This window comes from Pygocentrus nattereri, chromosome 17, assembly GCF_015220715.1.
Source record: "Pygocentrus nattereri isolate fPygNat1 chromosome 17, fPygNat1.pri, whole genome shotgun sequence".
NCBI lineage: Eukaryota > Metazoa > Chordata > Actinopteri > Characiformes > Serrasalmidae > Pygocentrus > Pygocentrus nattereri.
The window spans coordinates 29,399,478-29,426,187 of NC_051227.1; the positions used below are offsets into that span (position 1 = coordinate 29,399,478).

Below are 26,710 nucleotides of genomic sequence, written 5' to 3' on the forward strand. Positions count from 1 at the left end.
TCTGTAAGTTTCTCTACAGTTCACATCAAAACACCCTCAATGACTTTCATAACAACCCAGCGACTTGATTTTGTACAGATAGTCAGATCGATGGATTTCCCCTTTAAAGTGATTAGCGCCTGTTATGATGCTCAGATATGAAGAACGGTTTTGCCCAATAGGCTATCTGTGCTGTATCTGCCTATTTGAATACGCACTGTGGTGCAGGGCGCAGTGAGAGAGAGAGAGAGAGAGAGAGAGAGAGAGAGAGAGACCTGATCACTGATCGCTGGTAGGAGAACGAGAGAGAGAGTCTTCGCTCATAGGCGGTGATTTTTCCCCTATTTTTAAGGAAAGTGACAGGCTGCGTGCAGAGAAAGAGAAAGAGAGAGACAGAGCGAGAGACCACGCAGATGGCGTTGGCTACGAGTTAGCTGGCAAACCATGTACAGTTTTTAGACGTTTCGCGTATTTGGACTTTACTATGTGGAGGCTGTGCTGCTTGCGGGAGGGGAGAAAAATTCTCTTAACAGGAGCGCTGGCGATAAAATAGCCCGTCTCTTCTCAAAGTAGCTTAAAGAAAAAGGACGAAAACGAACGGACGGGCAGCAAACTATGCGCCGAGGATCATGATTTCTGCCAAGAAAACTCCGGAGAAGAGTCGCTACCGCCTCCATTACCTCGTCTGGCACAACAAACACCGGCAGCTGGAGAAGGAGCTCTCGGCCAGCGAGCAGGTGAGGGGGCTGGTGGGGGAGAGAGCTGCGGGGAGTGGGCCATGGCCGCCGGGCTAATCTCTCGTATAGGTGTGCCACAGAGTTAGCTAGCCTACTGGACTGTTAGTTCGCCTCGCTAAAACATCACTGTCCGTCTGTCATGTTATTCGATGTTAAGCTACACAAAAATGACTGGTAATAGCACAACATGGCTCCAGTGATCGACTGCTGACCGTTATTTTTTAAACAAGGCTCCGAACAAAATCACATACCAAGTCTGCTGTACATATTATAGTAATGAATGCACTTCTAACAGCGGTATGCTATTTTTGACACTCAGTGTGCGGTTTTGGACGCAGCCCTAGTTCATCCTGAGTGCTGCACTGTCTTCAGTAGCCCTCCTGCCTTTTTTTCTCAACCGTCAACTTATCACCCTTCATTAGCTTCTGGAGCGTTCAAAAAGAGTGCATCAATGGCTGTGGAGATCTCGTACACCCTGTGTCTGCACTAATGTTCAGTACCTGACATTTTACTGCGGCTGTGAGACGCTGAATATTTGCCTAATTATTAAAATGATGTGAATTAGAGATGTAAAAGAGAGAGAGAGAGAGAGAGAGAGAAAGGCAGGGGACAATGGCTGCTTGAGTGATGCTTCATCAACCCCCGTTTTCCACTCATGCAGCACATCTCAACACATTCATCAGAGGGTCTGTCAGTAAAAGGTGGGTTTGTCATTCTCATGAGCCCCGTTCATATGCTCATTTAGCACGCAAAGGATCATCACTCAGCCTGTCATTAACCTGCAGTGTGCAATTGTCAATGAAAGCACAGTTTGTAAAATGAAAGAGCAGAAGTGTGACTGATTAAGCAGTAAAAGAAGGTGACAGCAGACAGGCAGATGGAGGATAACAGATACAAAACAGCTTCCTGCATGGAACTCTTCTATTTAGGTTCTGTAATCTTCTCATCACATCACCTGATATACTCACTAAAGATTAGAATATGGAAGAGAGTGTAGATGAATAAAGCTTTGCATGTTAGATAATGTGTTCTTCATCCTGTGGGTGGAGGAAGAGGAAGATACCATGTTGAATGGTGTGTATTATTTGATTTTTACACATTTGCGTTGGTGTATAATTTTCTGGGAGATGAGTTTTAATCTGTGAGTTCACTGTAAATTATATTAGTGATAGAGGTTGAATGATACCACTTTTTCTTTTCAGATACTGATATTGAAACCCTGTGTATCAGCCAATACCAATAGCTATCTGATATTTTTCTTTAAAAACTCCTACACATTAAAATGAACTCTTTTTCAGATAGGATAGCCTATCTAAAAGTGGGCTGTTGTGCTCAAACTACTCAATCACTCTATACAACCCCTCAGGAATAAATATGCATCAAATCATATTATTATTATATTACGATACAGTCGTAACTGGGGCAGTCGTTGGCTGGAGGTTAGGGAACCAGTCTTGTGACCGGAAAGTCGCCAGTTTGATACGTGACTGAAGTGCCCTTGACCAAGGCACCTAACCCCTAACTGCTCCCTGGGCGCCGTGGATAGGGCTGCCCCCCACTCTGGGCAGGTGTGCTCACTTGCGTGTGTCTTCACTAGTGTGCATGTATGTGGGTGTTTCACTGCAAAACAAAATCCTTGATTATCGAGCTAATTGTAGCACTTCTGAATTAAGTTGCTTTGGTGCACTAAAGGCTTTTGCGTGGTTTGGATCCCACACACTAAACCTCAACTCCTGCATCCGTCACTGAACATAGCTTTATGGTCCTGGTCACTAGCTATAATTCAAGAGGTAACCCTGCTGATTATTGCTGTGATATAATGCACTTGTGCTTTATCTGATTTACTGGCTATTGACAGCATAATCTGGTCACAGTTGGCATCGAGTGCAGGCTCAAGAGATTAAGGTACACTCATGGTTCAGAGTGACAATAAGTCGAGATCATCTCCTTCAGGGCTGGGACACAGTGTGGAGTGTGAATGTGTAGGGTGGTGAGAACTAGAGTTGGGTGATATTGATAAATTCAATATCAAATTATTTTCTGTTTTGAATCTTGAATCTTAACTAGACAGAAAGGATATTTACAGAAAAAAAATACTTTTTAAAATTGTATTTTAATTTTTTCACTCCACAGATGACATACATTACAGTTAGCTGTGAGTGCCTGGATGCCATGAGTAAAGCACACAAAATGAAATAAAGCAAAAAAACCTGAAACTAAACCATTCTGCAACATGGACAGGCTATTTTATCACTGTACGTCAGTATAGCGGCATAGACAACGTATCACCCAGCACTACTCAAAACTATCGTGATGGTATCTTCAAAGGAGTTTAGGAAAGACGGCATGCTATGCAGTTTGACAAAGACAAAGGTAGTGCAGCAACACACAGGATTACGTGACTGGTGTTGGGTGTCAGAAAAAGAACAGAGGGGGCAAAACACAAGCCAGAAGGGAGGAGGAAGAGAAGGAGGGGGGAGGACATGAATTGCAAAGAGATGAATTTGAGGGTAGGGGAGGAAAATAAGTCAGTCGAGAGAGCTAAATTTGCAGTTTGCCTTGACAGTGCCATAAAAGCAAAGCAGAGAGATGGAGTAGACAGCTGACAGTCTGCAGAAGAGAAGAAGGAAATAGATGATGGATTGGAAAACAGCACAGGGTAGAAAACAGGCAGGAGCTGCAGAGGAGAGGGACGAATTGTTTAATATATCCAATTCAACAAAATCACAGTTATTAAAAAAGGGAAGAAAAAAACTGCACCCAGAAGCATGTGATCTAAGAAGAGAAATGGTTAGAATCATGTTCATGTGAAGTCAGCAGCAGCTTGAATACCTTTGTCTGCACTCAGGCTCGTTTCTCATGTGTCTTCCAAAAGGCTTAGATGCTTTTGCTCGTATCTGTCCAGTCAGAGTTTATTTCATCCCACTCTTTTCCTCAGGCTTCCATCACTCCAGCTGTTCTCCTCCACACTACTACTGCATCATGAAACCCAACACTAATTGCAGAATGTTGTCACTAGGGATGAGGCCTGGGAGAGAGTAGCCTGAGATTTAGTTAACTTACTGAAAGCTTTTAACAGACAGGGTGGGATGAGTGGGACAGCAGCTGCCGGAGCTCAAAGATTGAAAAGATGTCTGCACAGACCAGCCTGCAATATGTTGTGACTGTGTGGGTCACTGATTTGGAAATGAGGAAATGAAAGGTACTTTGAGGATCATATCTGATTTCATTACGGCTTATGGTCTGAATTTGCCAACATTGGAAGAACAGACACAAAAACACAAGCATTAACACACACACACACACACACACACTATAAAGAAGCTCTGTAAAACCTGTCAACTGTGAATGCTTTGAAGATGAGCTTTTGACCTAGACCACAATTTGACTTAATGGAGCCCTGACATTTGCTTCATGGCATCACACACCACTTCCTGATAAGCAGCTCACCATCAGTCATCATGGTATTTTGTGTTGCCAATAAACAAGTTCCCCTATTCTAATTTGACTATGCAAAAAGCACATAGAGCTTGTGCGTTATTCTACGGTCTCATGGAATGAACTGAGCCTTTTCCTACTTTGGTTTCCAGCACTTCCCCAGTGCCTTATCTCTGCTCCACAGCTCTGGGCAACACACTAGGCTGAAAAGAGCATAGATGACATCATCTGAATGCTGGGAAATGGAGAGTGGCTGGACATGCAGGACAGCGACTGAAAACATGCTCTAACCATATAGGGCTAGTTTCTCAGACCCAAAGTAAGCCAACGCACAGAATAAAATTAATCTTTCTCAAAGGAGATTCACCATTGGCATGGCAATTCATGTTCAAAGCTGCTCTTTTTCCCATCATAGTCAATTCTCTACTCTTTCACCTATTTTGTACCTTATATGAACCCAAATGCAAACTCCAGTGATTACAAATAACCCTGCACATTCACAGCTCTTTAATGCATTTACAATTAAGGTGAACCATGAAACACCTGAGCAATTAGACTCATCTGTCATTCATTCATTTGTACCAATACTTAAGCTTGCCTAAAATCAATGAAGTTCACAAAACAAATGACAAAAAATATGTGTGTGTGTGTGTGTGTATACACATATAAAAATGCAGAAACAAGGTTTTCTTCTGACAGCAGTTTTTTCACAATATCTGGCCTGCTTCATTTCAACATTGCTGCAGATGTATTTACATTTTATGGTATTTGGCTGACGCTCTTATCCAGAGCGACTTACAGTTTGCTCATTTTACACAGGTAGGCATAGGTGGTGTTAGGAGTCTTGCCCAAGGACCCTTATTGGTATAGTGTAGGGTGTTTACCCTGGTGGGGGATTGAACCCCAGTCTATAGCGTAGAAGGCAGAGGTGTTACCCACTACACTAACCACTAACCAACCACTTCATCTGCCTCTGTCAACAGTAAGTGCTATTATTGTGAAATGGAAGCATCTAGGAGGAACAACAGCTCAGCTATAGACCACCCAACTAACAGAGAGGGGCCACCAAGTGCATAGTATGTAAAAACTCAACTATCCTTTGTTGCATCACTCACTACAGAGTTCCAGACTGCCTCTAGAAGCAACATCAGCACAAGAACTGTGTATTGGGAGCTTCATGGCTGTGCAGCTGCACACAGACTTGTTTATTATGACACCCAAAAAAGCACACCGCCGGTGGAGCAGTGGAAACGTATTCTCTGGAGTGATGAATCACGCTTCACTATCTGGCAGTTTGATGGACAAATCTGGGTTTGGTGGATGCCAGGAAAACATGGTTTGACAAGTTTAGTGTAGAATAACTCCAGTGGTCTCCACAGAGCCCTGACCTCGACCCCACTGAACACCTACGGAATGAACTGGAACGCTGACTGTAAGCCAGGCCTTCTCATCCAACATATAGTGCCTGACCTCACAAATGCTCTTTTGACTGAATGACAGAAATGCCCATAGAGGCCCCAAATCTTGTGGAAGGCCTTCCCAGAGGAGTGGAGGCTGTTTTAATTGGAATGGGGAGCCAATTCCATATTAATGCCCATAGTTTTGGAATTCACTGTCCAAACAAGTTCATATAGATGTGGTGGTCAGGTGTTCACAACCTTTTGTCCATATAGTGTGTAACAAAAATGACTATTTTCACTTTATTGTACCAGTATTTTTGCTTCTCATTGAATGTTTGAGATTTATTTTCCTGCCGTAGTCCAGTTCCAACCCAAATCTAGCTAAACCTGCTAATAACAAGGGTTTTTTTTTTCACTCTCCGTATTGGTGTATCTGTCAGTCGTTACATCTATGAGTTTAGTCCCATAGAACAAAGGATGTGATGTGTATTATATTTTCTAAATCATTTTGATGTGAAATTAGAAAAATTCCAACAGTATGGTGAGTCATGGATCCCAAGGCATGAAAAAGTGAAAGTAAGATCTAAAGCTGTAAACGTCCTCTGTGATATGTAACCGGTTGTAGTTACATTTTGTTATATAGGGTGATATTGGCCCATGTTATGATCTCAGGGGTGTGGGCATAAAATAAAAAGTGGCTGCACATAAAAAGCTCACCTATTCAATTGCCAGACCAAAACACAGAACAACCAATATAAGATGGCAAAGATAGATTTTTATTTTCTTTCCTTAGTTTCTTTAATTTGAACTAACCATCTTCTAATGTAGTGAAATATACACTGAAAATCAAAATGAAACAAACTAATTACTGTACATAAAAAAGAAAAATACAATTATCTAGGCTGCAATTCCTACCCAAGAAAGGGAGAACGTTTTTACAGTATTCCTACTTATGAAATGGTTCATGCCCTGACAAACAAGTACTGATAACAGCATTTCTATTCAAATGTTTGCAAATTTTAAGTGAATTTCTGAGATGGCAAAAAAACCAAAATCTGTGTTTCTGTCAGCTACGTCCCTGTACAGCAACAGCACAAGTCTTGTTCACCATGTGGGAGGTATGCAGAAGAGGGATTTTAGCTCTTATTAGCTCTTAGTAGTTCTCAGTAGAGAGGTTTTAACAGCTCTTGGTCATCTGTACATGGCTATAGCCCAAACAGTTCAGGGACACTGGATGGAGAGGGCAGTGGCCCGTTTAATGAGGGCTAAAGCTGCTGTCCCACTTTGGTGGCAGCCACCAAACCATCCAGTTTTCCATTGATGTTGCATTTGTTTGTTAAATTGAGAAAGACCATTGTCTCCGTCTCCAAACATACCTTTGGTTATGCTGCCTTGATTGTTATAAGATGGAAAGGAAACATAACTTTTGTTTCCACTACATCATCACTTATTTCAAAGAATTTTGCTATTTTAAAAATGCCAAAACACAACCTTATCCAAACATGTTCAGGTACATTTTTCATCAAGGTTTATATACATTCCCAAAAGTTCCATAAAAAAGCAGGATGGAAAAGCTTCATGTTCTTCATCAAACAAGGTCCTACATTTTAAAAGACAGCTAGGAGTCAGTAGAGAGGGACTTGTGCAAACACTTTCTGTTTTTGGCCTCTTGGTTTGAAAGTTTGCTGCCTTGGCTCATGAAGTCAGACTCTGCATGAGACACAGGAGTGCTGCTCTGGTGATGTGGGTCAGCTCCCTGTGCGTCACACCAGCCACCTTACAAGCAGAGAGGAGGAAGGGGAGACCCATCTCTTTCTCTCTCTCTCTCTGTCTCTCTTTCTCTCTCTTTTGCTCTCTCGCTCCTCCACTGTGGCTGGGTCACTGGAGAGATGGCTGCTGAAGTCTGACGCCACTCAGAGAGCTTTTTAGAGAAGCCAAACATAACCTAGAGACAAGCTCCCTCAGATCCCACCTGTTTCTGCAGCTTGTATGATGGTCTTAAGTGCCTCTCTTTCCTTTACCTTCCCCTGTATCTGGGAGCAGACGGCCTGCTCACTTCAAGGTAGCGGTATTTATCCTCTTACTTTACATCCAGAAGATAGCAATTGACAGCCTCTGTGCTCACCTTCATGTGCTTTTGCCCACACAGAGCAGCTTTCATAACTTGATTATTTAACCACGCATTGCATCTTGTGCTATTCAAAGCGCACCCCCTGCGCAGCTCTTAGAAACACAGCCGTGCATACATGCACACACATATGTACATATATTCACATGATGTGCTTCTGCTTGCCTCCCACATGCACAGTTTGGGCTCCCAATGAAAGATTGATGTCGGTTTAAGTAGCTGCCAGAGAACATTAGCCAAGGCAGAGAGCGCAAGAGCAGATGCTCCACTAGAGATTACTATCAATAATGCAGTCTCCAGCAGGCCCATGACTGTAGAGGGAGAAAGAAGCAGAAAGGAGGGATGGACAAGCAATAAGTGTGCTCAGATGTGAGGGAAGACTCCAGATGAGATAATATGTACCCCTGGAGGGTGGGCGTCATGTTGAAACGGTTGTTGGGCAAAAACATTATGTTTATACAATTTTCATCTTTTCTCAGGAACCACATAAACAAGTCTACTATTACTTAACAGCCTAATGTAATTTGAGGCAGGTTTGTGGGTAATTTAGGCAGGTGGTTTGCTTTTTTAATGCTAATTGGTGGGGTACATTAGCCTCTCAGCTTCAGTTCAAAAAATAAAAAAAAACTTTAAATTCAAATGTCTTGGCTGATTGACAACATTTGGGCTAAGGGGGAAGAATTGTTGTGTAACATAGCATACAGCTATTAACGTTTGGGTTAACGTGTGGCAGTTTGAGCAAGCGATAAAGGGTAGCACTATGTTCAACAGTATACTATAAGTAGGGGAGAGTGCAGGCTTTGGTTAATGAGATCCAGATAAGTGTAATGTAAAGATGAACTTTCTATTAATATTTCAACCTTTGCTGCAGTAAGCACTAATACTTCATTATTGTAACACATTTTTTTATCATAAGTTCTCTGTTCCACATATGAAAACAAAGCCCATCCAGAACCAACATTATACTTTCAAACACTGTGCATCTCAACTACATGTAAAGTTGCATATAGTTTCACACTCCCCAAAGACTAAGACTTAAGGTGTTATTATTTTCAGTAATTGATGTTCATCTTACGACGTGTTGAATCGGATTAATCTATTTCAAGAAATCTAAGTGGAAAGGATATTATAACAGGCCGTCCCCCATTATAATAGTACACCATGTAACACTGTACAGTACATACTGTATTAAACAAAAATAAAATTTGATTGCTTGCATCACACCTTCTGTAACCTACTGCAAAATGTTAATCTGCTGTTGTATTTGTTGTATCTGCAGTTGTTGATAATATGCACACAATCTGCCATGTTCAGCATCTGACTGCTTGGATGAGAAGAGCAATATTTGTCATTGTCTGTGTAGTTGCAAGAAAGGCTGTTTTTTCTGTGTACTGCACAAGATGAAACCATAGTTCAGCGTGTGCAGAGAAGGTGGGTGAGCAAAAATGAGTGTGTGTGTGTGTGTCTGGGTGGATTATAAATAGCAAAGAGCAGGGTCATTGTAAGGCCAGAAACAATTGATGACTATAGTTCTGTCTTCTCACTCTCTTATCACTCTCTGATCCTTCATAACATGAAATTTCATCTTTCTCTCTTTTTCCCACCCCTCTTCTCCCTCCCTCCCCCTTTTCTCCCTCTCCCTCTCCCCTGAGTGTTAAGCTGTCGCCTCCTCTCTGTCGTCAGCCTCAGGGCTTGAGTTGAGCTGCCTGGCGGACTGACCTGAGAACCATTGTTCACTTTAAACTTGGGATGCACCGAATCACCTTTTCAATCACAATATTGACTCCAGTGTCACAATTTGTAATAAATTACACAAACCTAAATACACAATAGAGGCTAATTTACCTTAGTGGAGACAGTCAGTTATATACTAACTTTAGTGATGTCAAATTTAGTGTGTTGATAGTGTGTTGTGATGAATTATTAATGCATCTAATTTGTTTTAACAGCATTAACAAATTTCTCTAGTTTGAATCAAACATCCGTAGTACCACTCTGAAGCCTAGCTGTTTCCATGCTATATATTGCTTTGATTGACAGAGATTCTAGTGTTCTTGTTCAAATATAGGTTTAAAGAGTGAATTTCGTAAAGGACTATGATAAATCACATAATTATTTTAATCATCTAAAAACCCTGACATTATTTTTAAATACATTGTTCTAAAAAGTTTCTAAACTTGCACAGTTGCAATTCTATTATGACCGTAGCAAATAGTATTACATGTGAATCAGTCATGTGTGCCTGAGATCCTGTCCACGTTCCATAATAAGATTAGTAGTACTGATCCTTATCCAGAATATTGGATTGGTGCATCATTGCTTTAAACCACTACTGTGCTCCATACTTCCTCTCTCTTTTTCCTTCCATTGCACCATCCCACTGCTTCACACCCCTTCCTCTGCTCCCTCTATTACCATAGCAATGCACCTCCTCGTCCACACCCTCCTGTGTGCTCCTGCAGTGTGTGAGCTGCTGTGTTTTCATTCCTCAGAGGCTGCTCAGGTCCCAGTTGTTGCTCTGCAGCTGCTAACGAGGGAGGCAGCTAATTGCAGAATATGGGAGGAGCTCAGGGAGGGAGCCTGGAGCAGCAATACTGCACAGGGGAGCAGCTTTACTGCACACAAGAAACGCTGTATCTTACACATACTCACCACAGTGCACTACGTACATTACATGTTAGGTTAAATACGCATGCAAAACAACAGTGCAGTAGAGCTCAGTGTATCAGTATTGACGCCAGTACTGTCCTTATTAACAAACTGCATATCAGTCAGACATGAACGATTCACATTCTTAGTCATAGTTGTAATAGAATTCTATGTGCGATTATAGGAACTTCCTAGAAATGATATAAATACTGAGTACTGTGGTACATTTGCCTCTGCTATATATTTATGTTTACTGTGTATATACAGTACTGGGCAAATGTCAGAGACCCTACTTCATTTATTTAATTTCCAGTTAAAGAAGCCGTTAAGCAAGGTATCATTTTTCAGGAGATAAGTCCAACAAGATTAAATATAGGACAATGCACTTGCATAAGGAAGGAGAATGTCAAAGAAATATAAGAGTGAAAAATATATACACTGCTCAAAAAAAAAGGGAACACTTAAACAACACAATATAACTCCAAGTAAATCAAACTTCTGTGAAATCAAACTGTCCACTTAGGAAGCAACACTGATTGACAATCAATTTCACAGCTGTTGTGCACATGGAATAGACAACAGGTGGAAATTATTGGCAATTAGCAAGACACACTCAATAAAGGAGTGGTTCTGCAGGTGGGGACCACAGACCACTTCTCAGTACCTTTCTGCTTTCTGGCTGATGTTTTGGTCACTCTTGAATGTTGGTGGTGCTTTCACACTCATGGTAGCATGAGACAGACTCTACAACCCACACAAGTGGCTCAGGTAGTGCAGCTCATCCAGGATGGCACATCAATGTGAGCTGTGGCAAGAAGGTTTGCTGTGTCTGTCACCGTAGTGTCCAGAGGCTGGAGGCGCTACCAGGAGACAGGCCAGTACACCAGGAGACGTGGAGGAGGCCATAGGAGGGCAACAACCCAGCAGCAGGACCGCTACCTCCGCCTTTGTGCAAGGAGGAACAGGAGGAGCACTGCCAGAGCCCTGCAAAATGACCTCCAGCAGGCCACAAATGTGCATGTGTCTGCACAAACGGTTAGAAACCGACTCCATGAGGATGGTATGAGGGCCCGACGTCCACAGATGGGGGTTGTGCTCACAGCCCAACACCGTGCAGGACGCTTGGCATTTGCCAGAGAACACCAGGATTGGCAAATTCGCCACTGGCGCCCTGTGCTCTTCACAGATGAAAGCAGGTTCACACTGAGCACATGTGAAAGACATGACAGAGTCTGGAGACACCGTGGAGAGCGATCTGCTGCCTGCAACATCCTTCAGCATGACCGGTTTGGCAGTGGGTCAGTAATGGTGTGGGGTGGCGTTTCTTTGGAGGGCCGCACAGCCCTCCATGTGCTCGCCAGAGGTAGCCTGACTGCCATTAGGTACCGAGATGAGATCCTCAGACCCCTTGTGAGACCATATGCTGGTGCAGTTGGCCCTGGGTTCCTCCTAATGCAGGACAATGCTAGACCTCATGTGGCTGGAGTGTGTCAGCAGTTCCTGCAAGATGAAGCTATGCATTCCTGCATTGAAGCTGTGGACTGGACCGCTCGTTCCCCAGACCTGAATCTGATTGAGCACATCTGGGACATCATGTCTCGCTCCATCCACCAACGTCACGTTGCACCACAGACTGTCCAGGAGTTGGCGGATGCTTTAGTCCAGGTCCCCCACCTCATCAGGAGCATGCCCAGGCATTGTAGGGAGGTCATACAGGCACGTGGAGGCCACACACAATACTGAGCCTCATTTTGACTTGTTTTAAGGACATCACATCAAAGTTGGATCAGCCTGTAGTGTGTTTTTCCATTTTTTTCTAATTTTGTGTGTGACTCCAAATCCAGGCCTCCACTGGTTAATAAATTTGATTTCCATTGATGATTTTTGTGTGATTTTGTTGTCAGCACATTCAACTTTGTACAGAACAAAGTATTCAATGAGAATCTTTCATTCATTCAGATCTAGGATGTGTTATTTGAGTGTTCCCTTTATTTTTTTGAGCAGTGTATATAAAAGATATAGATATAAAGAAATGGGTCTTCTAACAACCATGCAAGACCTGGTAGACCAAAAACAGAAAAGGAAAAAGACAAAAAAGAAGAACATTTCAGAATCAAACACAGCAGCAGCTCGTGTTCTTAGAACAGTGAAGTGGTCACCATATTACACAATCTTTTTGGCTTAAGATGTGACCGGTCAAGGTAAGATTTTCACAAATTTGTTTTACAGAAGCAAATCTTATCTTAATTAAGGAATTCTATCTCATCTTACAGCATCTTGTCTTAAGTTAAGAAATCTTTACCTAGTTGATCATGTTTACAGTCAACTGTCACATCTGATACCAAGCAACCAATGATTCACCACAGCGTCATTATTGTGGTTATAGTGAACTGTGCTGCCTGTCACTCCCTGAAATGATACAAACAGAAGTTTAAAACAGAAGTTAAGACACCCCTGGAGTTGTCTTAATGGGCCTCATCCACCAACCAAGACATTTCTTCTTAAAACCCATTCACGCTGTTTTTGACTTCTGACATACTCGCCAGTGTTTTCTTATTTGGGATTTGTTCTTAGGCAAGAACAAAATCTACACACACTCAAGTGCACAAAGATGCAAACAGTTCTGTGGTTTAAGAACACATCATGAACTTGATGTAGAGTTTTTCTTATGATCTTTCTCAAGAACAAATCTAAGAATAAAATTAGAAGACTGATGAATAAGGCACAAAGTTAGGACACAATTTTCTCTAGTTGTGATGTTTTTGTAATACTGTTTTCTGATCTAGAGTTAGAATAAGTATATGAACTAAAGAACTGTTGTTCTGTAATAGCAGCTATCCTCAATTCAGTCTTAACTTGTTATGGTGACTAAACAGATAAGATGAGATTTCAGAGTTAATGTTTTTCTGAAATATGGATAACTTGAATAACTTGTGCATGATGGGCATTCTGACTGTAAATAAAATAAAGTACTGTATTGCATCAAGTACGCATGCAAACCATTAGAGCAGTAGAACGTGGTGCAACACTGTAGGGTCAACAGTTCTTCACACACACCTACACTACGTATTCTGTTCAATGCAAAACAATGGTGTCATATAACTCAGTGTAACAGTTACTGTATGTCAACACACACTACAACATGGTGCACACGTATGCAATGCCAGAAACACACTATACCTTCTGTTACATACACATTAAATATGAAAGGCCAGTGTACGCACTTACAGGCAGTCATAATTTTCATTCAGTGAGACACACAGACACTGTAAGAACTAAGACAGTGCACACAGACACTGTATAAAGTGTAAATACAGCAGTCTGCCAGTGCTACTGCGAGGCAACTGAACAGCACTCCCAGCAGACAGTGAGCCCTCAGGCAGTAATATGTTTCCATTATGATGTGCCAGTCTGAGGAGTGTACATAAAACCAGTATTATGTGAGTCACTTACTGTAAGCCTATTCGAAAGAAAACACTCCCGAGGCACTCGCTCATCTACATATCCTCATTTTCATGCCAGCCCTGCCTTTCCCTACTATTATGACCTTGCATCATGACAATGGGATTAATGTGTGTGGACACAATCCCAGGCAGTCCGCCAGCTCATCAAATATGATCAAGTGGGATGTGCTGCATGCATAAATAACAGCACCCATACAAATAAGGGCTGAGTTATGTTTTTTTTTTTATAAAGCATAGTAACAACTCTTTCAGAGCCCCTGTGATAGTTAAATGGCTTAATTATTTTTTTTTCCAAATACTGAATCTCTGAAGGCTTTATGTTTTATTAGCATAGAGTAGCTGACATTTAATGTACCTTATATAATTGATTGGCCTCTTTCCCTGGGCTTCATAGTCAACTTGAATATTTTAAATTAATATAATCAAAATGTTTCCCTGTAGCTGTTATGAAATTAACAAGGACACAGTTGGTCCTATGTATGTGACTTGTTGTGAGCTCTGTATTGAGCTGCTAGTGAGAAATGTTGATATCAAAAACTTGATATCAAAAATGTACTACTCCCACATTATAAAGTGGCATTTCAACACAGTCAAAGCACTAATAAATTCATTTGAGGGACCTCCAAAGCATTATGACATGAACTGCATTTGCAATCAATGTCGGCACTTTTTCCAAAAAAAAAAAAAAATAATTAAAATAAAAATGCAAAAAAATATGTTCTATGTAAAAACAGAAATGTGGTACAGGTTGGAAATTCAGAATCTTTTGACTGAATTTCTGTGCTCATTTCAGTTAACGGTGAATGAGAAGTAATTAATATACCATTACAGCATGTTTTGTAACTGCCAGTGAGAACTGCAATTACTGGGTTAATATAGTTACTAAGTAATATAGTAATATAGTACAGTCTGAATGCTCATGTTTCTCATGGGGGTTACACCACAAAGACTTCCCCTCAAAGCCTTTCTGCAAAGGCTTTCTTTGTCATGCTTGAGTGTGATGGTTTAATTATCACCTGGCACTTCTCCCTCCATCGTGCTGTCTCACCTCAGGCTCCCCCTCTGTTTACCACCTGGGCACCCATAAAGTAACTGCAGCGCTCTCTCTTCTTCTCTCCTCCTCTGATTTAGGTGGACCTGGAGGTACTGGACCCGCGGGGCCGGACTCCTCTGCACCTGGCTGTGACTCTGGGCCACCTGGAGAGTGCTCGTGTGCTGCTGAACTATGGTGCTGATGTCAGCAAAGAGAACAGCAATGGTTGGACAGGTAGGACCACAGCATTACGTCCATTCACCTTTGGTTCTCAAGTTACTATGTGAGGTTACATCCTCAAAGAGATGCTTAAAAATGTACACCACTTTCCCCTTAACCAAAATGTAGTCATCCAAGACATGTTGGGTGTCCATGGTTTAGTGTGATGAGAGCTTATCTACACTGATTAGCAGTGTGCAAACTGCATGCCTAAGGCCTGATCCCATTTCTTATTTTTACACTTAACCCTGGTTTTTGAGTGTCACTTTGCCATTTGGAACAGAGTTATAAGGTGTAGTGGTTGAAATCTTCCCCTATGAAATGGAACAGCTCTCAACTACAAAAGAACATTACTTCATTAACAGACTACTAGCCTGTCTGTAGGCAACCCTGCCAGTCTGCAGTGACAGCAGAGGAGGGTAAGATAAGATAGTCCTTTATTAGTCCCACAGTGGGGAAATTCACAGTATTACAGCAGCAGCAGAGTAACAGGAGTAAGGCACTCAGTAATAGAAACGGGAAACATTATAAACATTATCAACATTATAAATAATAAAAAATTAAAGCTAAATCTCTAGACTATTTACAACAAAATAAGGATAATAATAAAATAAGAGTTAAAATCTGTATTGCACTTAGGAACATATTGCACAATTTAAAATGTTTGCATTCTGAATGTGTGTATATTGTATGTGTGTATATTGTGTGCATGTGTGGTCTACTGGGAGCAGTGCTGGTTGAACAGCCTCACAGCAGCAGGAAGGAAGGACCTGCAATAGCGCTCCTTCACACACTTTGGGTGAAGGAGCCGGTCACTGAAGGAACTGCCCAGTGCTGCCAGAGTCTCATGCATGGGGTGGGAGTAGTTCTCCAGCATGGATGCTAGCTTGTTTAGCATCCTCCTTTCTCCCACCGCCTGCACTATGTCTAGAGGAGTCCCTAGGACCGATCCGGCCCTCCTGATCACGTTGTCCAGTTTCTTCCTGTCTCCAGTGGAGATGCTGCCGCCCCAGCAGACCACTCCATAGAAGATGGCTGATGCCACCACTGTGTCAAAAAAGGTCCTCAGGAGTGGCCCTTGCACTCCAAACGACCTCAGTCTCCTGAGCAGGTAGAGTCTGCTCTGTCCTTTCCTGTAAAGTGCAGCAGTGTTTGACCAGTCTGACCAGTCCAGTTTACAGTTAAGGTGCACACCCACACCTATAAGATTCCACTCTTTCAATGTCCGTTCCCTGGATGTTCACTGCTGGAGGGGGATGTGTGCCCCACCACCAGGTCTTTGGTCTTCCCCGCATTGATCTGTAGGTGATTCCGCAGACACCAGTCCACAAAGTCCTGAATCTGTACTCTGTACTCTCCGTTGTCCTCATTTGTGATGCGGCCGACGATCACGGAGTCATCAGAGAACTTCTGTAGGTGGCAGTTTGGTGAGTTGTATATGAAGTCTGCAGTGTACAGGGTGAAAAGGAACGGTGCTAACACCGTTCCCTATGGGGCCCCTGTGTTACAGACCACCGTGTCGGACAAACAGTCCCTTGTCCTCACATACTGTGGACGGTTGGTGAGGTAGTCCAGGATCCAGTGCATTAGGTGATGGTCCACCCTTGCTTGTTCCAGCTTGTCCTTTAGGAGCCCAGGCTGTATGGTGTTGAAAGCACTGGAGAAATCAAAGAACATGATTCTCACAGTGCCCCCAGGCTTCTCCAGGTGAGAAAGAGCTCCATGCAGCAGGTAGATGATGGCATCATCCATCCCGATGCCAGGTTGGTAGGCAAACTGAAGTGGGTCCATAGATGAGCTCACCATAGGGCGGAGATGTCTAAGGGCCAGCCTCTCCAGTGTCTTCATCAGGTGTGATGTCAGTGTCACCGGCCTGTTGTTGCTGAGGTCCTTTGGGTGCTGCGTTTTCGGCAATGGCACCACACAAGATGTCTTCCACAGGTGTGGTACTCTCCCCAGCTTCAGGCTTGTATTGAAAATACAAAGTTAAACCACCTTGGTACTGGGCTTTATTCTTCAGTGATATGAAGCTGAAGTCAGCTGTTCGCCAGCTTCTTGTTCCAGTTTTCCTGTTCCACCTTACATGGAGCAGCAATTCTGACACCTGAGGCACCCAAATGTAACTGCTGCACCATTTAAGGTGGGATCGATGCGTAAAATGGAGGAATAAGGAATGGAAGGGCAAGGGGTGAAATGGGATTGGGCCTAAATCATCACACACTTGCTTTACATCACATTGAGCTATTTTAAAATAACAATTTATAACACTATATGCTATACTACTAACTATATAAATGAGAAAAAGTGCAACAAGTTGCTAAAACAATAGTTGCACCCATTTTATGCCTGAATTTTGCCTGCCATTTCCATGACGGTGTCAAAAAGAACATTTCTATTTGAGAATATTCAGCAACTCAAGCAACACAGTTTGAGGCAAATGTGTGAAGATTTAGGCATGCAGTTTGCACAATGCTCGATTGTGAGATAGAAAAAGCCTCCATCATTTGTTAGCTACAGTAGCCACATAAGTCGTCTATTGCAAAACTGAAGAGGCAAACTTTAAAAACCAAACATATCTTGCCTGATTGACTACATTCCAGTTAATGAGAAAATTATGTGCATTTGATTTTTTTTTTTGCCAGACTATTGCTTTAAATGTTTAAGCATCACAAACTGCCTTCAGACCGATGATTGAGACAGCACTGGATCCGCTTCCAAACACATGAAGGGTGCTAAGTAATTAGAGTGCAGGCAGTACACTTGGGAGAAGAGGTTATTAGGAGAAGATTAGCATTATAAAGGAAGTTTATTGCTGCTGCAATAAACAGTTGCTCTTTCTTTCTCTCAGTGCTGCAGGAGGCCATCAGCAGGGGTGATCCTGAACTGGTGCGTCTGGTCCTGCGTCACCGGGACTATCAACGCACATCTAAGAGACTAGCAGGCATCCCCCGTCTACTGGAGAGACTGCAGCAGGTCAGTTAACAGCACTAACGTATCAGTTAATTTAAAACCTCACAACAGTAAAGCCTGGCACAAAATATGCGATAACAGCAGCCTTAGAAGTTTACTGCCCGCCACTCATTGCATGAAATGATGCCAGTAACGTCTTGGCCAGACTGTGCAATATCGATTATGTTCATGAGTGCCACATTCCAGATAGTACAGTAAAAAATGTGTTTCCCTACAATGCAAGAAAATGACCACTTTCTGTCTGGGTCATCCATCTGCATCTTTCACTTTTCATGGTAAAAAGCTGAAGCCTGTATTAACAGTGACTGCCTTACATCAAACAACTGCTGGTATTTCATTGCTGATGGAACAAAACCTTTTCTTTTCAAACTGTAACTTTTTAGGGAAGAAATAAAAGAACATTCTTTACCTATAATGGAAGAAAATGGAAAAAATGATATTCTTCCAACTGATCTTGAAGCATTTCTGTTGGTCTGTTCAATATGAATATTTCACACAATGTAAAAGACAGCTGGTGTTTATAAATTGCAGACAAGGTTTGTTTCAACAGCTACAATATGAATTCTTAATGCTAAATGTGGATGGCCTGTCTCCTCTACAGCTAGTACCACCATTTTATTTGCTCCAATATTAAGTGCAGTAAATGAGTGAAACTGTACACCAAGATTAAAAATATTTAAGTTTGTTCCCTGTAGAGGATGTTAACTTATTTTAGATTAGAAAATCAACAAAACGTGTAATTTGATCAGGGGTGTTCAAACGTTTTCATATAACTGTACATTACTGTTGTGCTGTTCAAATTTTTTAAATCACCTGTCTCATTAAGCATTGTCAAGGCCAGATTAAGATCCTATGGTGATGCTGAACTTTGGAGTTGTGGTGCTTCATTCCCACAACATCTGCAAACATAACACTGTCTGCATCACCAACACCACTTACCTACTGATAATTACCTAACCTTACAACTAGGTTCTTCCGGGAGACTTAACCAGTTCATCCTTCATAAAATTCCTAAACCAAAGCAAGGTTTCGATCCCTAGCTAAGGCCTTGTCAGCATTGCATGGTTATGCCAAAGAAAGAGCATCAGCTCACTTGTGAAGATCAATAATATCCAATTTTCTTCCAATTTTGCTTGTGTTTTGTTGGTAGATGGCAAAATGTACACTGTCTAACAAATTTAAGGCACAGATAATGATGATGCTTTGCATCTGGATTCTTACACAGACTGACTAATCTGTTCTCTGGGTACATTAGAACCAACTGAATCTTTCAACACATTTATTATTTTTAACAACACTTTGGTGCCCCTGGTCACCCAGGTCACCCATATTGTAGATTAGGCCATGATCATTGTAGTTAGTTTGTTCAATAAAAATCGAAATGATGTAGATCAAAATATTCTGTAATAAATAAGAGAAGGTATTTTTAGTTTTACTTAATATTTTAGGTTTTCTGAGAAGAACAAGGACTGTAATTATAGCAATTGTACTGTTAAGATTTGATCACAACTTGAAGACATTGCAGATATTAACTTAATTCTCAGTTCTATACAGCTTTCATGGTTATTATGGGATCTTCCACATCTCCTTTCATCATTCTGAGCACATTTTAAAATATCCTAATATTTTAAAGCGTCCAAAAAATTACTTGAAACCTGTAAGTCATCATAATGTAACCATATATGCATGTATTTGCAACAGACCTGTTTTTATACTATTGGAAACATCAATTCCGCTATTGAATAGTGATATTACTGAACTTTCACTGAATTACTGAATTTTCAGTACTGAAAATTCTGAATTTTTGAAGGGTGTTGTGCACGCACACACACGCACACACACACACACACACACACACACACTGGTTTTCTGCCACTCAGACTAATCTCTGATAAAGCTTGCGGCTCCTTCTTACAGCAAATATCCTGTGTCTCTGTCTCTCTCTGTCCCTGGGCACTTCCTGAAATTCACTTCCTTTTGGTGATGATGGATGTGCCATCTCTCTCCACAAGAAATGTATTAATATCTCCCCTAGTCTGCCTTATACTCTGATCTGTCTCATCAGCTCGCTCTGTGTTCACTGACGAATGATTGCACGTTAGCCCTCTCTCTAGTCCCTTTCTTCTCTGTCTCTCTCCTTCACTCCCTCTCACCTCTCTCTGTTTTTTTTCCCTCTCTCACTTCTCTCTCAGGCTCAGGACTTTTATGTGGAGATGAAATGGGAGTTTACAAGCTGGGGTATGTAAAAAAAAAAATGAACAGTTTTATATAAATTAACACGGATTACATCAAATTCACAGTTAACAGAACCCAAATCATGTGATACCAGTTCACAGCTGACCACAGTTTCATTTGACTACGTACACAAATTACGTTAAAAAAAAAAAAAAATCACAAAATATATTTACTAGGAGTTAATCCCTGGTTAGGCAACAGCAAGGTGAGTCTTATAGAGGTTGTCACCTGTCATACAGTACAACATTTGTTATAAGTCCGTGATCATGCATTTTGTCATGATTGACACTGCAAAGTGAGCCATACTGTACCCGAGTTCCCGAGCTGAATTTTAGTTACCCTTTATTCTGAGGTACGAAGCATGCCGAGCCAGCATGTATGGATAGAGCTAGTAAAGGTGCAAACCACTTATTCATGAAAGAATTATCATGTGGTGTCACTAGAATTGGATAGGAGCAAAAAAATGTAAAACACTAGCTTGTCAGAATTGCTGTCTGTCACCTTCACATAAAACCAAACAGCAAGTAAAAGGTAAATGAGCCCTTGAAGCTCCTCCATTGCACCATGCAGTACCGTACTGCCCAGTAGAAAAAAAACACCATAGGAGTGTTAGATTCTTGTTCAGAGGCGCAAAATCTGGAGAGATGCTTCCTGGCTGTTGTGCTACCTCTCTCTCTAAATCTTGCTCAGTCTTTCTCCAGTCCGGTAATATTTAGGTGGCTTTGTTCTTCACCCAGTTGCAAAAAAGTTGAGACCGTAGATAAAATGCAAATAAAAACAGAAAGCTTTATTTATTTACATATTTATTTATAATATAGATTTATAAATCTACTTTGAAATAATACCTATTTTGAGCAACAAAAAAACCAGTACAAAGTTAAGATGTTTTCTTAATGTTTTCTGCCAGTATACAAGTACTGAAGACTTGTATAACAGAACAAAGGCAAAATTGTCCACTTTTAAAACTGCATCAGTTTGTGTCTTCAGTTCCCAAACTTTTATTAAATGCTGTTAAAAGGAAAGCTGATGTAACACAGTGGTAAACATCCTCCTGTACCAACATTTTTGGAACATGTTGCTGGCATCAAATTCAGAATAAGCTTATATTTGCAAAAAACTATTAAGTTCATAAAATAAAACATAAAACATTGTTTTTGTACTGTTCTCAATCTCATTGAATACAGGTCAAACAGAACTGACTAAATGAAAAATTAGGTTGTTTATAATGCCTGCATTTTTCCTTAACTCCACATTAAGCTCACCTTACTAATTGTAATTGCATGAGCTTAAGCTAAATAGCTATGTGCTAATGTTAACTATTAAAGGATCTGCATAACAGACGATTGAAACTTCTAATGCCATATAAAAACATTTTTAGTTTTAATACTTAACATTCACAGCCCATAAAGTCCATTTAGGGAAACTAATCTTCAAAAACATCCTATTTCCCACATCCCACTTTAGTTTTTGATGCAAAAACTGGCACATTTATTTGTATCTGCCTATTTAGCCTGCAGCAGTTTAGCCCTGTGCAGAGCAGCCAGTCAGAACAGAGATCTATTACAGAGATCTATCAGTTTTAAAGGCACTGTAGCAAGAACAACCTGTTCTAATGGATGAGAAGAGGCTGGAATATTGTCATCTAAGAATTTATTATGACTAGAAGAATATATTAGGGTACATAAACCCACACAGGAAAAAAGGTACTCATTGCAAATAGTGAAGTATCGTATCAGTCATCATAATTTGTGACATATGTCTTCCATGCGGAAGTCTGCTTCACAATGATCTCCCACACTATTAATTGACCTTTAAAATAAGCTTAAAGTCGCTTCCAGTTTTGGACATAATTCATAATGGCCCTACGGAGTTGGCTTTCAGATTGGTGCCAAGGGCTATAAGTAACAGCCTGGCTTATAATCTCATGTTTGTGCCTTATGGTGTTATTATTGAAGATTCATTATGTTATTGCAGATTCATACTTTTTGGAGGTTATTTTTATACAAATTATTGAAAATGTCTTTATTTACTACATCGCTGCAGTCCCATAACATGTGTTCAGGCATTCCTTTTATTCACCTGAACTAATCTGGTAAGATCAGATAAGGAATGTAATTTTTTATGCATTAGTGTTTTAAAATGATCAAATAAACTACTGAAACCTGATTTTTTAAAAGTATCACACTGTCCATTAAACAACTGGATAAGCACTTAATTAAATTCAGTTGTTCTGGCTATAATTGCCAGTATATTGTCTATGTAATGTAGGTCATATACCTTTTTGTCAGGTCTGCCTTGAAAGGAGGTCAAAAGCTCAATGGGACTTTACCTGTATAAATAAAGAATAGGTCATAAATAATTCAGCTTTTATAGAATGCCTGTACAGTGACTCTCTCTCCCTGGCTAATGTCTGTATCTCTTTGTCTCAGTGCCACTGGTCTCTCGTATTTGTCCGAGTGATACATATCGTGTATGGAAGAGTGGCCAGTGTCTGCGAGTGGACACCACTCTCATGGGCTTTGAGCAGATGACCTGGCAGAGAGGCAACCGCAGCTTTATCTTCAAAGGACAAGGTTTTGATTGCTTTCTTCCTACATTCTAACATCCTTGCCTATTCTGTTTTTATTCTTTTTTAGATTTCTCTTAGTTGCTATCTTTTAACTCTAGAATTATTTTTTTCATTTTGCTACACTTTTGAATCCTCCTCATCCTCGTCCTCTAAGTCACTTCTTCCTCAGGGTCATGGGGGTGCCGGAGCCTATCCCAGCTGTCACTGGGCGGACACTTTTGAATCACATTAGAGAATTATGTATATGTAACTGTGTAATTAAATGATTATTTATATAGTTGGTAAATTTATAGTGAATTATATATACATCCAGTTTATATGCTATCGATCGACTGGTTAGAATCCACGCTTCTTACTTTTTTCTTTTTGTTTCAATGTCAAAAATCAACAAAACATGGCCAAAATGTGAAGAATATACACACAACAATAGCTTTTCATCAAATTTATATCCTGATAAAAGATTTCTGTACTTGCAGACACAATTATCCATTTAATTTAAAGTTTAGTATCTGCACTTTAAACAAATTTCTTTTTTCAGTGGGCTATGAAAAAATCCCCAAAATGTAAGAGGAGGTGTTTCAAAGTGTTTACACAGTCAGAGACCTGGAAAGTGTTTAGCTCAGTTAATGCTCACTCACTGAAGCGGTTTAGTGTAGCTCCAAATTAACACCGTGGCTCCATTGGTCTTACTTCTCCTCCCTTTCTCTCTCTCTCTCTTATTCTTTCATTCACTTAGACTCTAGTGCCATGGTGATGGAGGTGGACCACGACAGGCAGCTGGTCTTCTGTGAGACACTGCCCTGCCTTCCCTCGTCTCCATCGTCCCGGCCACACCCTTCCGCTATCAGCCTGTTGGGGGCGCTGCAGCCCAGTGATGAGCAGGTCGCTGCCCGCCTCTCTGCTCCAGTGGTCACTACACAGCTAGACACCAGGAACATTTCTTTTGAAAGGTAAGCCAAAAATAACTGAACAGTTATAATTTGTTATATAATTGGTTATAATTGAACAGAACTTTTGTTTTCAATATTCTGGGTAAGTACAAATTATATGTACAGTACTGTACAAGTCAGAGACCTTTAATGTACTAAATTTAAAGTCAAAACATATTCTCAGGAGATATTTTTGACGATATTAGCTATATGACAATCCACTTGCATAAGGAAGAGGAAAGTCAAATGACAATAACTGAAAAAGTGAAAGAGTTTTCAAAACAGGAGTTCAAAAAATTATTAAAAGATAAAGCAAAAATGGGCCTCCTAACAACCATTCAAGACATGATAGAACAGAAATACTGTCACCATAAACAGAACCAAAAACTTTCATCCTTGAGAGAGAGGGCAAATAAAGCTGCACTCTCTGTGTAATAAGGGCCAGGGGATGTTCTAGGGCATTGTTTCCACCCTACATAATTTATACATTATAAAGTTATCATCTCACCCCCCCCCCCCTCTTTTTCATTTTTTGTTTATCATCTTCATTTTTTTTGTGTCTTTTTTCTGTCTTTTGTAGGTAACATTGTCTTGATCTGTAATTCTGTTCAATTTTGTGTAAAAAACAATAAATACCTTTATATCATGATGCACCTTAACTTCTTAATGCCTGTTTATACTGGAAATTAAATAAATGAATGGGACACCTTTGCACTGTGCTGTAGATCGAAGGCATCCATATGCCTGCATTTTGAAAATATAAGCTACATTCAACTGTTCCTCTGGTCAATGCATCATCTTTTGTGGCATAGTGAGGAAATTACAGAGAGACCTATAGAATTGGCCTCCTCTTCATTTCCAATTATCGCTTTTTGGCTGCATCACAGTGACACTTATTTTGCTGAGAACACATGCCAGCACTCTTGTACTCTTCCTTATTAAAAAGATTGTGATAGACTCACCTCTGTCTGCAGGTCCTCAGCCCAGTGTTAATGCATCTGCCTTTCTCGGCAGGAACAAGACGGGCATTCTTGGCTGGCGCAGCGAGAAAACGGAGGTGGTGAATGGGTACGAAGCCAAGGTACTGGCTTTATGCTTAAGCGCACAGAACACATACACTCTCAACTGGTGTTTTGTATGTGTATATAACTATATAATGATCAGAACAAGGCAAACAGACAAAAAGGACATTTAGAATAACATTAAAAATTCCCTTAAAACCCCTGCCACTCGTGCCGCTAGTATTACACTAAATAAATCTAGAACAAACTTTTTTCGCCTTGCTATTTTTTTGAGAACATGGGGTCCCCCTCAACTAAAACAGACTTGAGAATATGCACTAGTACTGCAGCGTATGTATAAAACAAAATCAGGTCATCCCATTTGTCCATAACTTTTACTGTCTATTATTAACTCGCTAAAAAAAATAAAAAGCAGCACATGACAATAATATCTTCCATTTTCTGCATATGAACAGAGAATATTGATTAAGAAATTACATTATAAAACAAATCAGCTCTGGTAGCACATCCTTTAATTGATTTGCAGAATAAAAAAAATCCTGCTTCAGACAAGTATAGTCAGAGTACCTTACGTAGACTATCAAATGGGCATATATCTCATATTTCATACATCTGTAGCCTCATAAAGATGGATTACGAAGTCATACGCATGTATACGATACTAAGTTGTTTGAGGAAAGTTTTTGACATATCTGCTATTCACTGAGCCACTGTAGTGTCAGACAGCATCTGGTTTTCATCTTTTCAGCGGCACTGCCCTATACTTGTTGATAGTTGCAGGGAGAACAGGGATCTTTCCTACGCAGTATGGCTGCTTTGCCATTACAATGTGGTATGCTGCCTCATGTAACACTTAGAAGATGTTCAGAGGAGCTTGTCGCAGTTTTGATAGCACACTGTTGTTAGTTTACTTCACTCTGTTTAATGACAGAGTCATTAAAATATTTATTTTTTATTTAATATATTATTTTTATAAAATATTTATTTATTTTCTGTCTCAGCTCTCATCAGGCATGCCCCAGTGTTTGAATACCTCCACTCTAATCCCACAGTAATGCAGTCTGTGTACATCTGTTCTAGGTGTATTGCGCCTCCAATGTAGAGCTCATCACCCGCACACGGACTGACCACCTCACAGAGCAAAACAAAACCAAATCCAAAGGTACCAGTACACATCCTCACTGAGCTCAGACTGTATCCTGACAGACACGCTTGTCTTGGTGCCTAATCACAGTTCAAACATTTACAACACTGTTACTGGGACTCAAGACTGAGCTGCTCTTAATCAGTGGAAATATCATCTGCTCTCGTATTTTCCCCAAACACATAAATGAGGTTTTCTATGCCTACTGGATTAGCATGGTGTGATTACTCTTAACAAGTGAGGACACTCAGCAGTAGTAAATTCTAACTGCCATTACTGGCAAACTGGACAATTCAGTCAATTTTCCTAAGTAATGGCAGCTCTTTCCAGTAAGTCTCAATGAGGAATGGTAGTTAAGGCTCTGAGTTTGTTTCTGTTGTCCAAAAAGCTTTAGGTGAGTGATTATGTGTGGACAATAAAGTTTCCTCTCCTCTAGGTGGTAAAACCCCCTTGCAGTCCTTTCTTGGTATCGCAGAGCAGCACATGGGTACTAACAATGGGGTGAGTACACTTTAATACAATACTGAGCATAATAATAAACTACTAAGTAGTTCAGTATTTGAGTCTTAGCTGACATTATATAGAAAACATTCAGCTTTTGTGTTTGTGTTTTATTGAAGCTGAAGGAGTTTTACTAGAGGATATTCTGTAATGTAATTACACACAATTGTGTCTACTTGTTATTGCATTACTCTGAGGTGGATCTGAACAGAACTTTACAGTTTAAATGAATCCAGCATGAAACAGGGCTTTATATGAATTCCCTTAAACTGTAGACTTAAATTCCTTACTCT

At 40.6% G+C, this 26,710-nt stretch overlaps 1 protein-coding gene across 6 annotated transcripts in view; it reads left to right on the forward strand.

The window, feature by feature from the left end:
* Nucleotides 1-259: 259 nt before the first annotated feature.
* Nucleotides 260-26,710, forward strand: part of ankrd13b (ankyrin repeat domain 13B) — a 33,125-nt gene continuing 6,674 nt past the window's right edge. For all 6 annotated transcript variants that reach the window (XM_017719193.2, XM_017719195.2, XM_017719196.2 and 3 more), the window contains exons 1-9: nt 260-716; nt 14,927-15,062; nt 17,896-18,020; nt 20,210-20,255; nt 22,682-22,825; nt 23,558-23,771; nt 24,765-24,831; nt 25,853-25,934; nt 26,353-26,417. In XM_017719193.2, the coding sequence (XP_017574682.1) occupies nt 609-716; nt 14,927-15,062; nt 17,896-18,020; nt 20,210-20,255; nt 22,682-22,825; nt 23,558-23,771; nt 24,765-24,831; nt 25,853-25,934; nt 26,353-26,417 (987 nt within the window). In that variant the 5' untranslated portion in view covers nt 260-608. The remainder of the gene's footprint in view (nt 717-14,926; nt 15,063-17,895; nt 18,021-20,209; nt 20,256-22,681; nt 22,826-23,557; nt 23,772-24,764; nt 24,832-25,852; nt 25,935-26,352; nt 26,418-26,710) is intronic.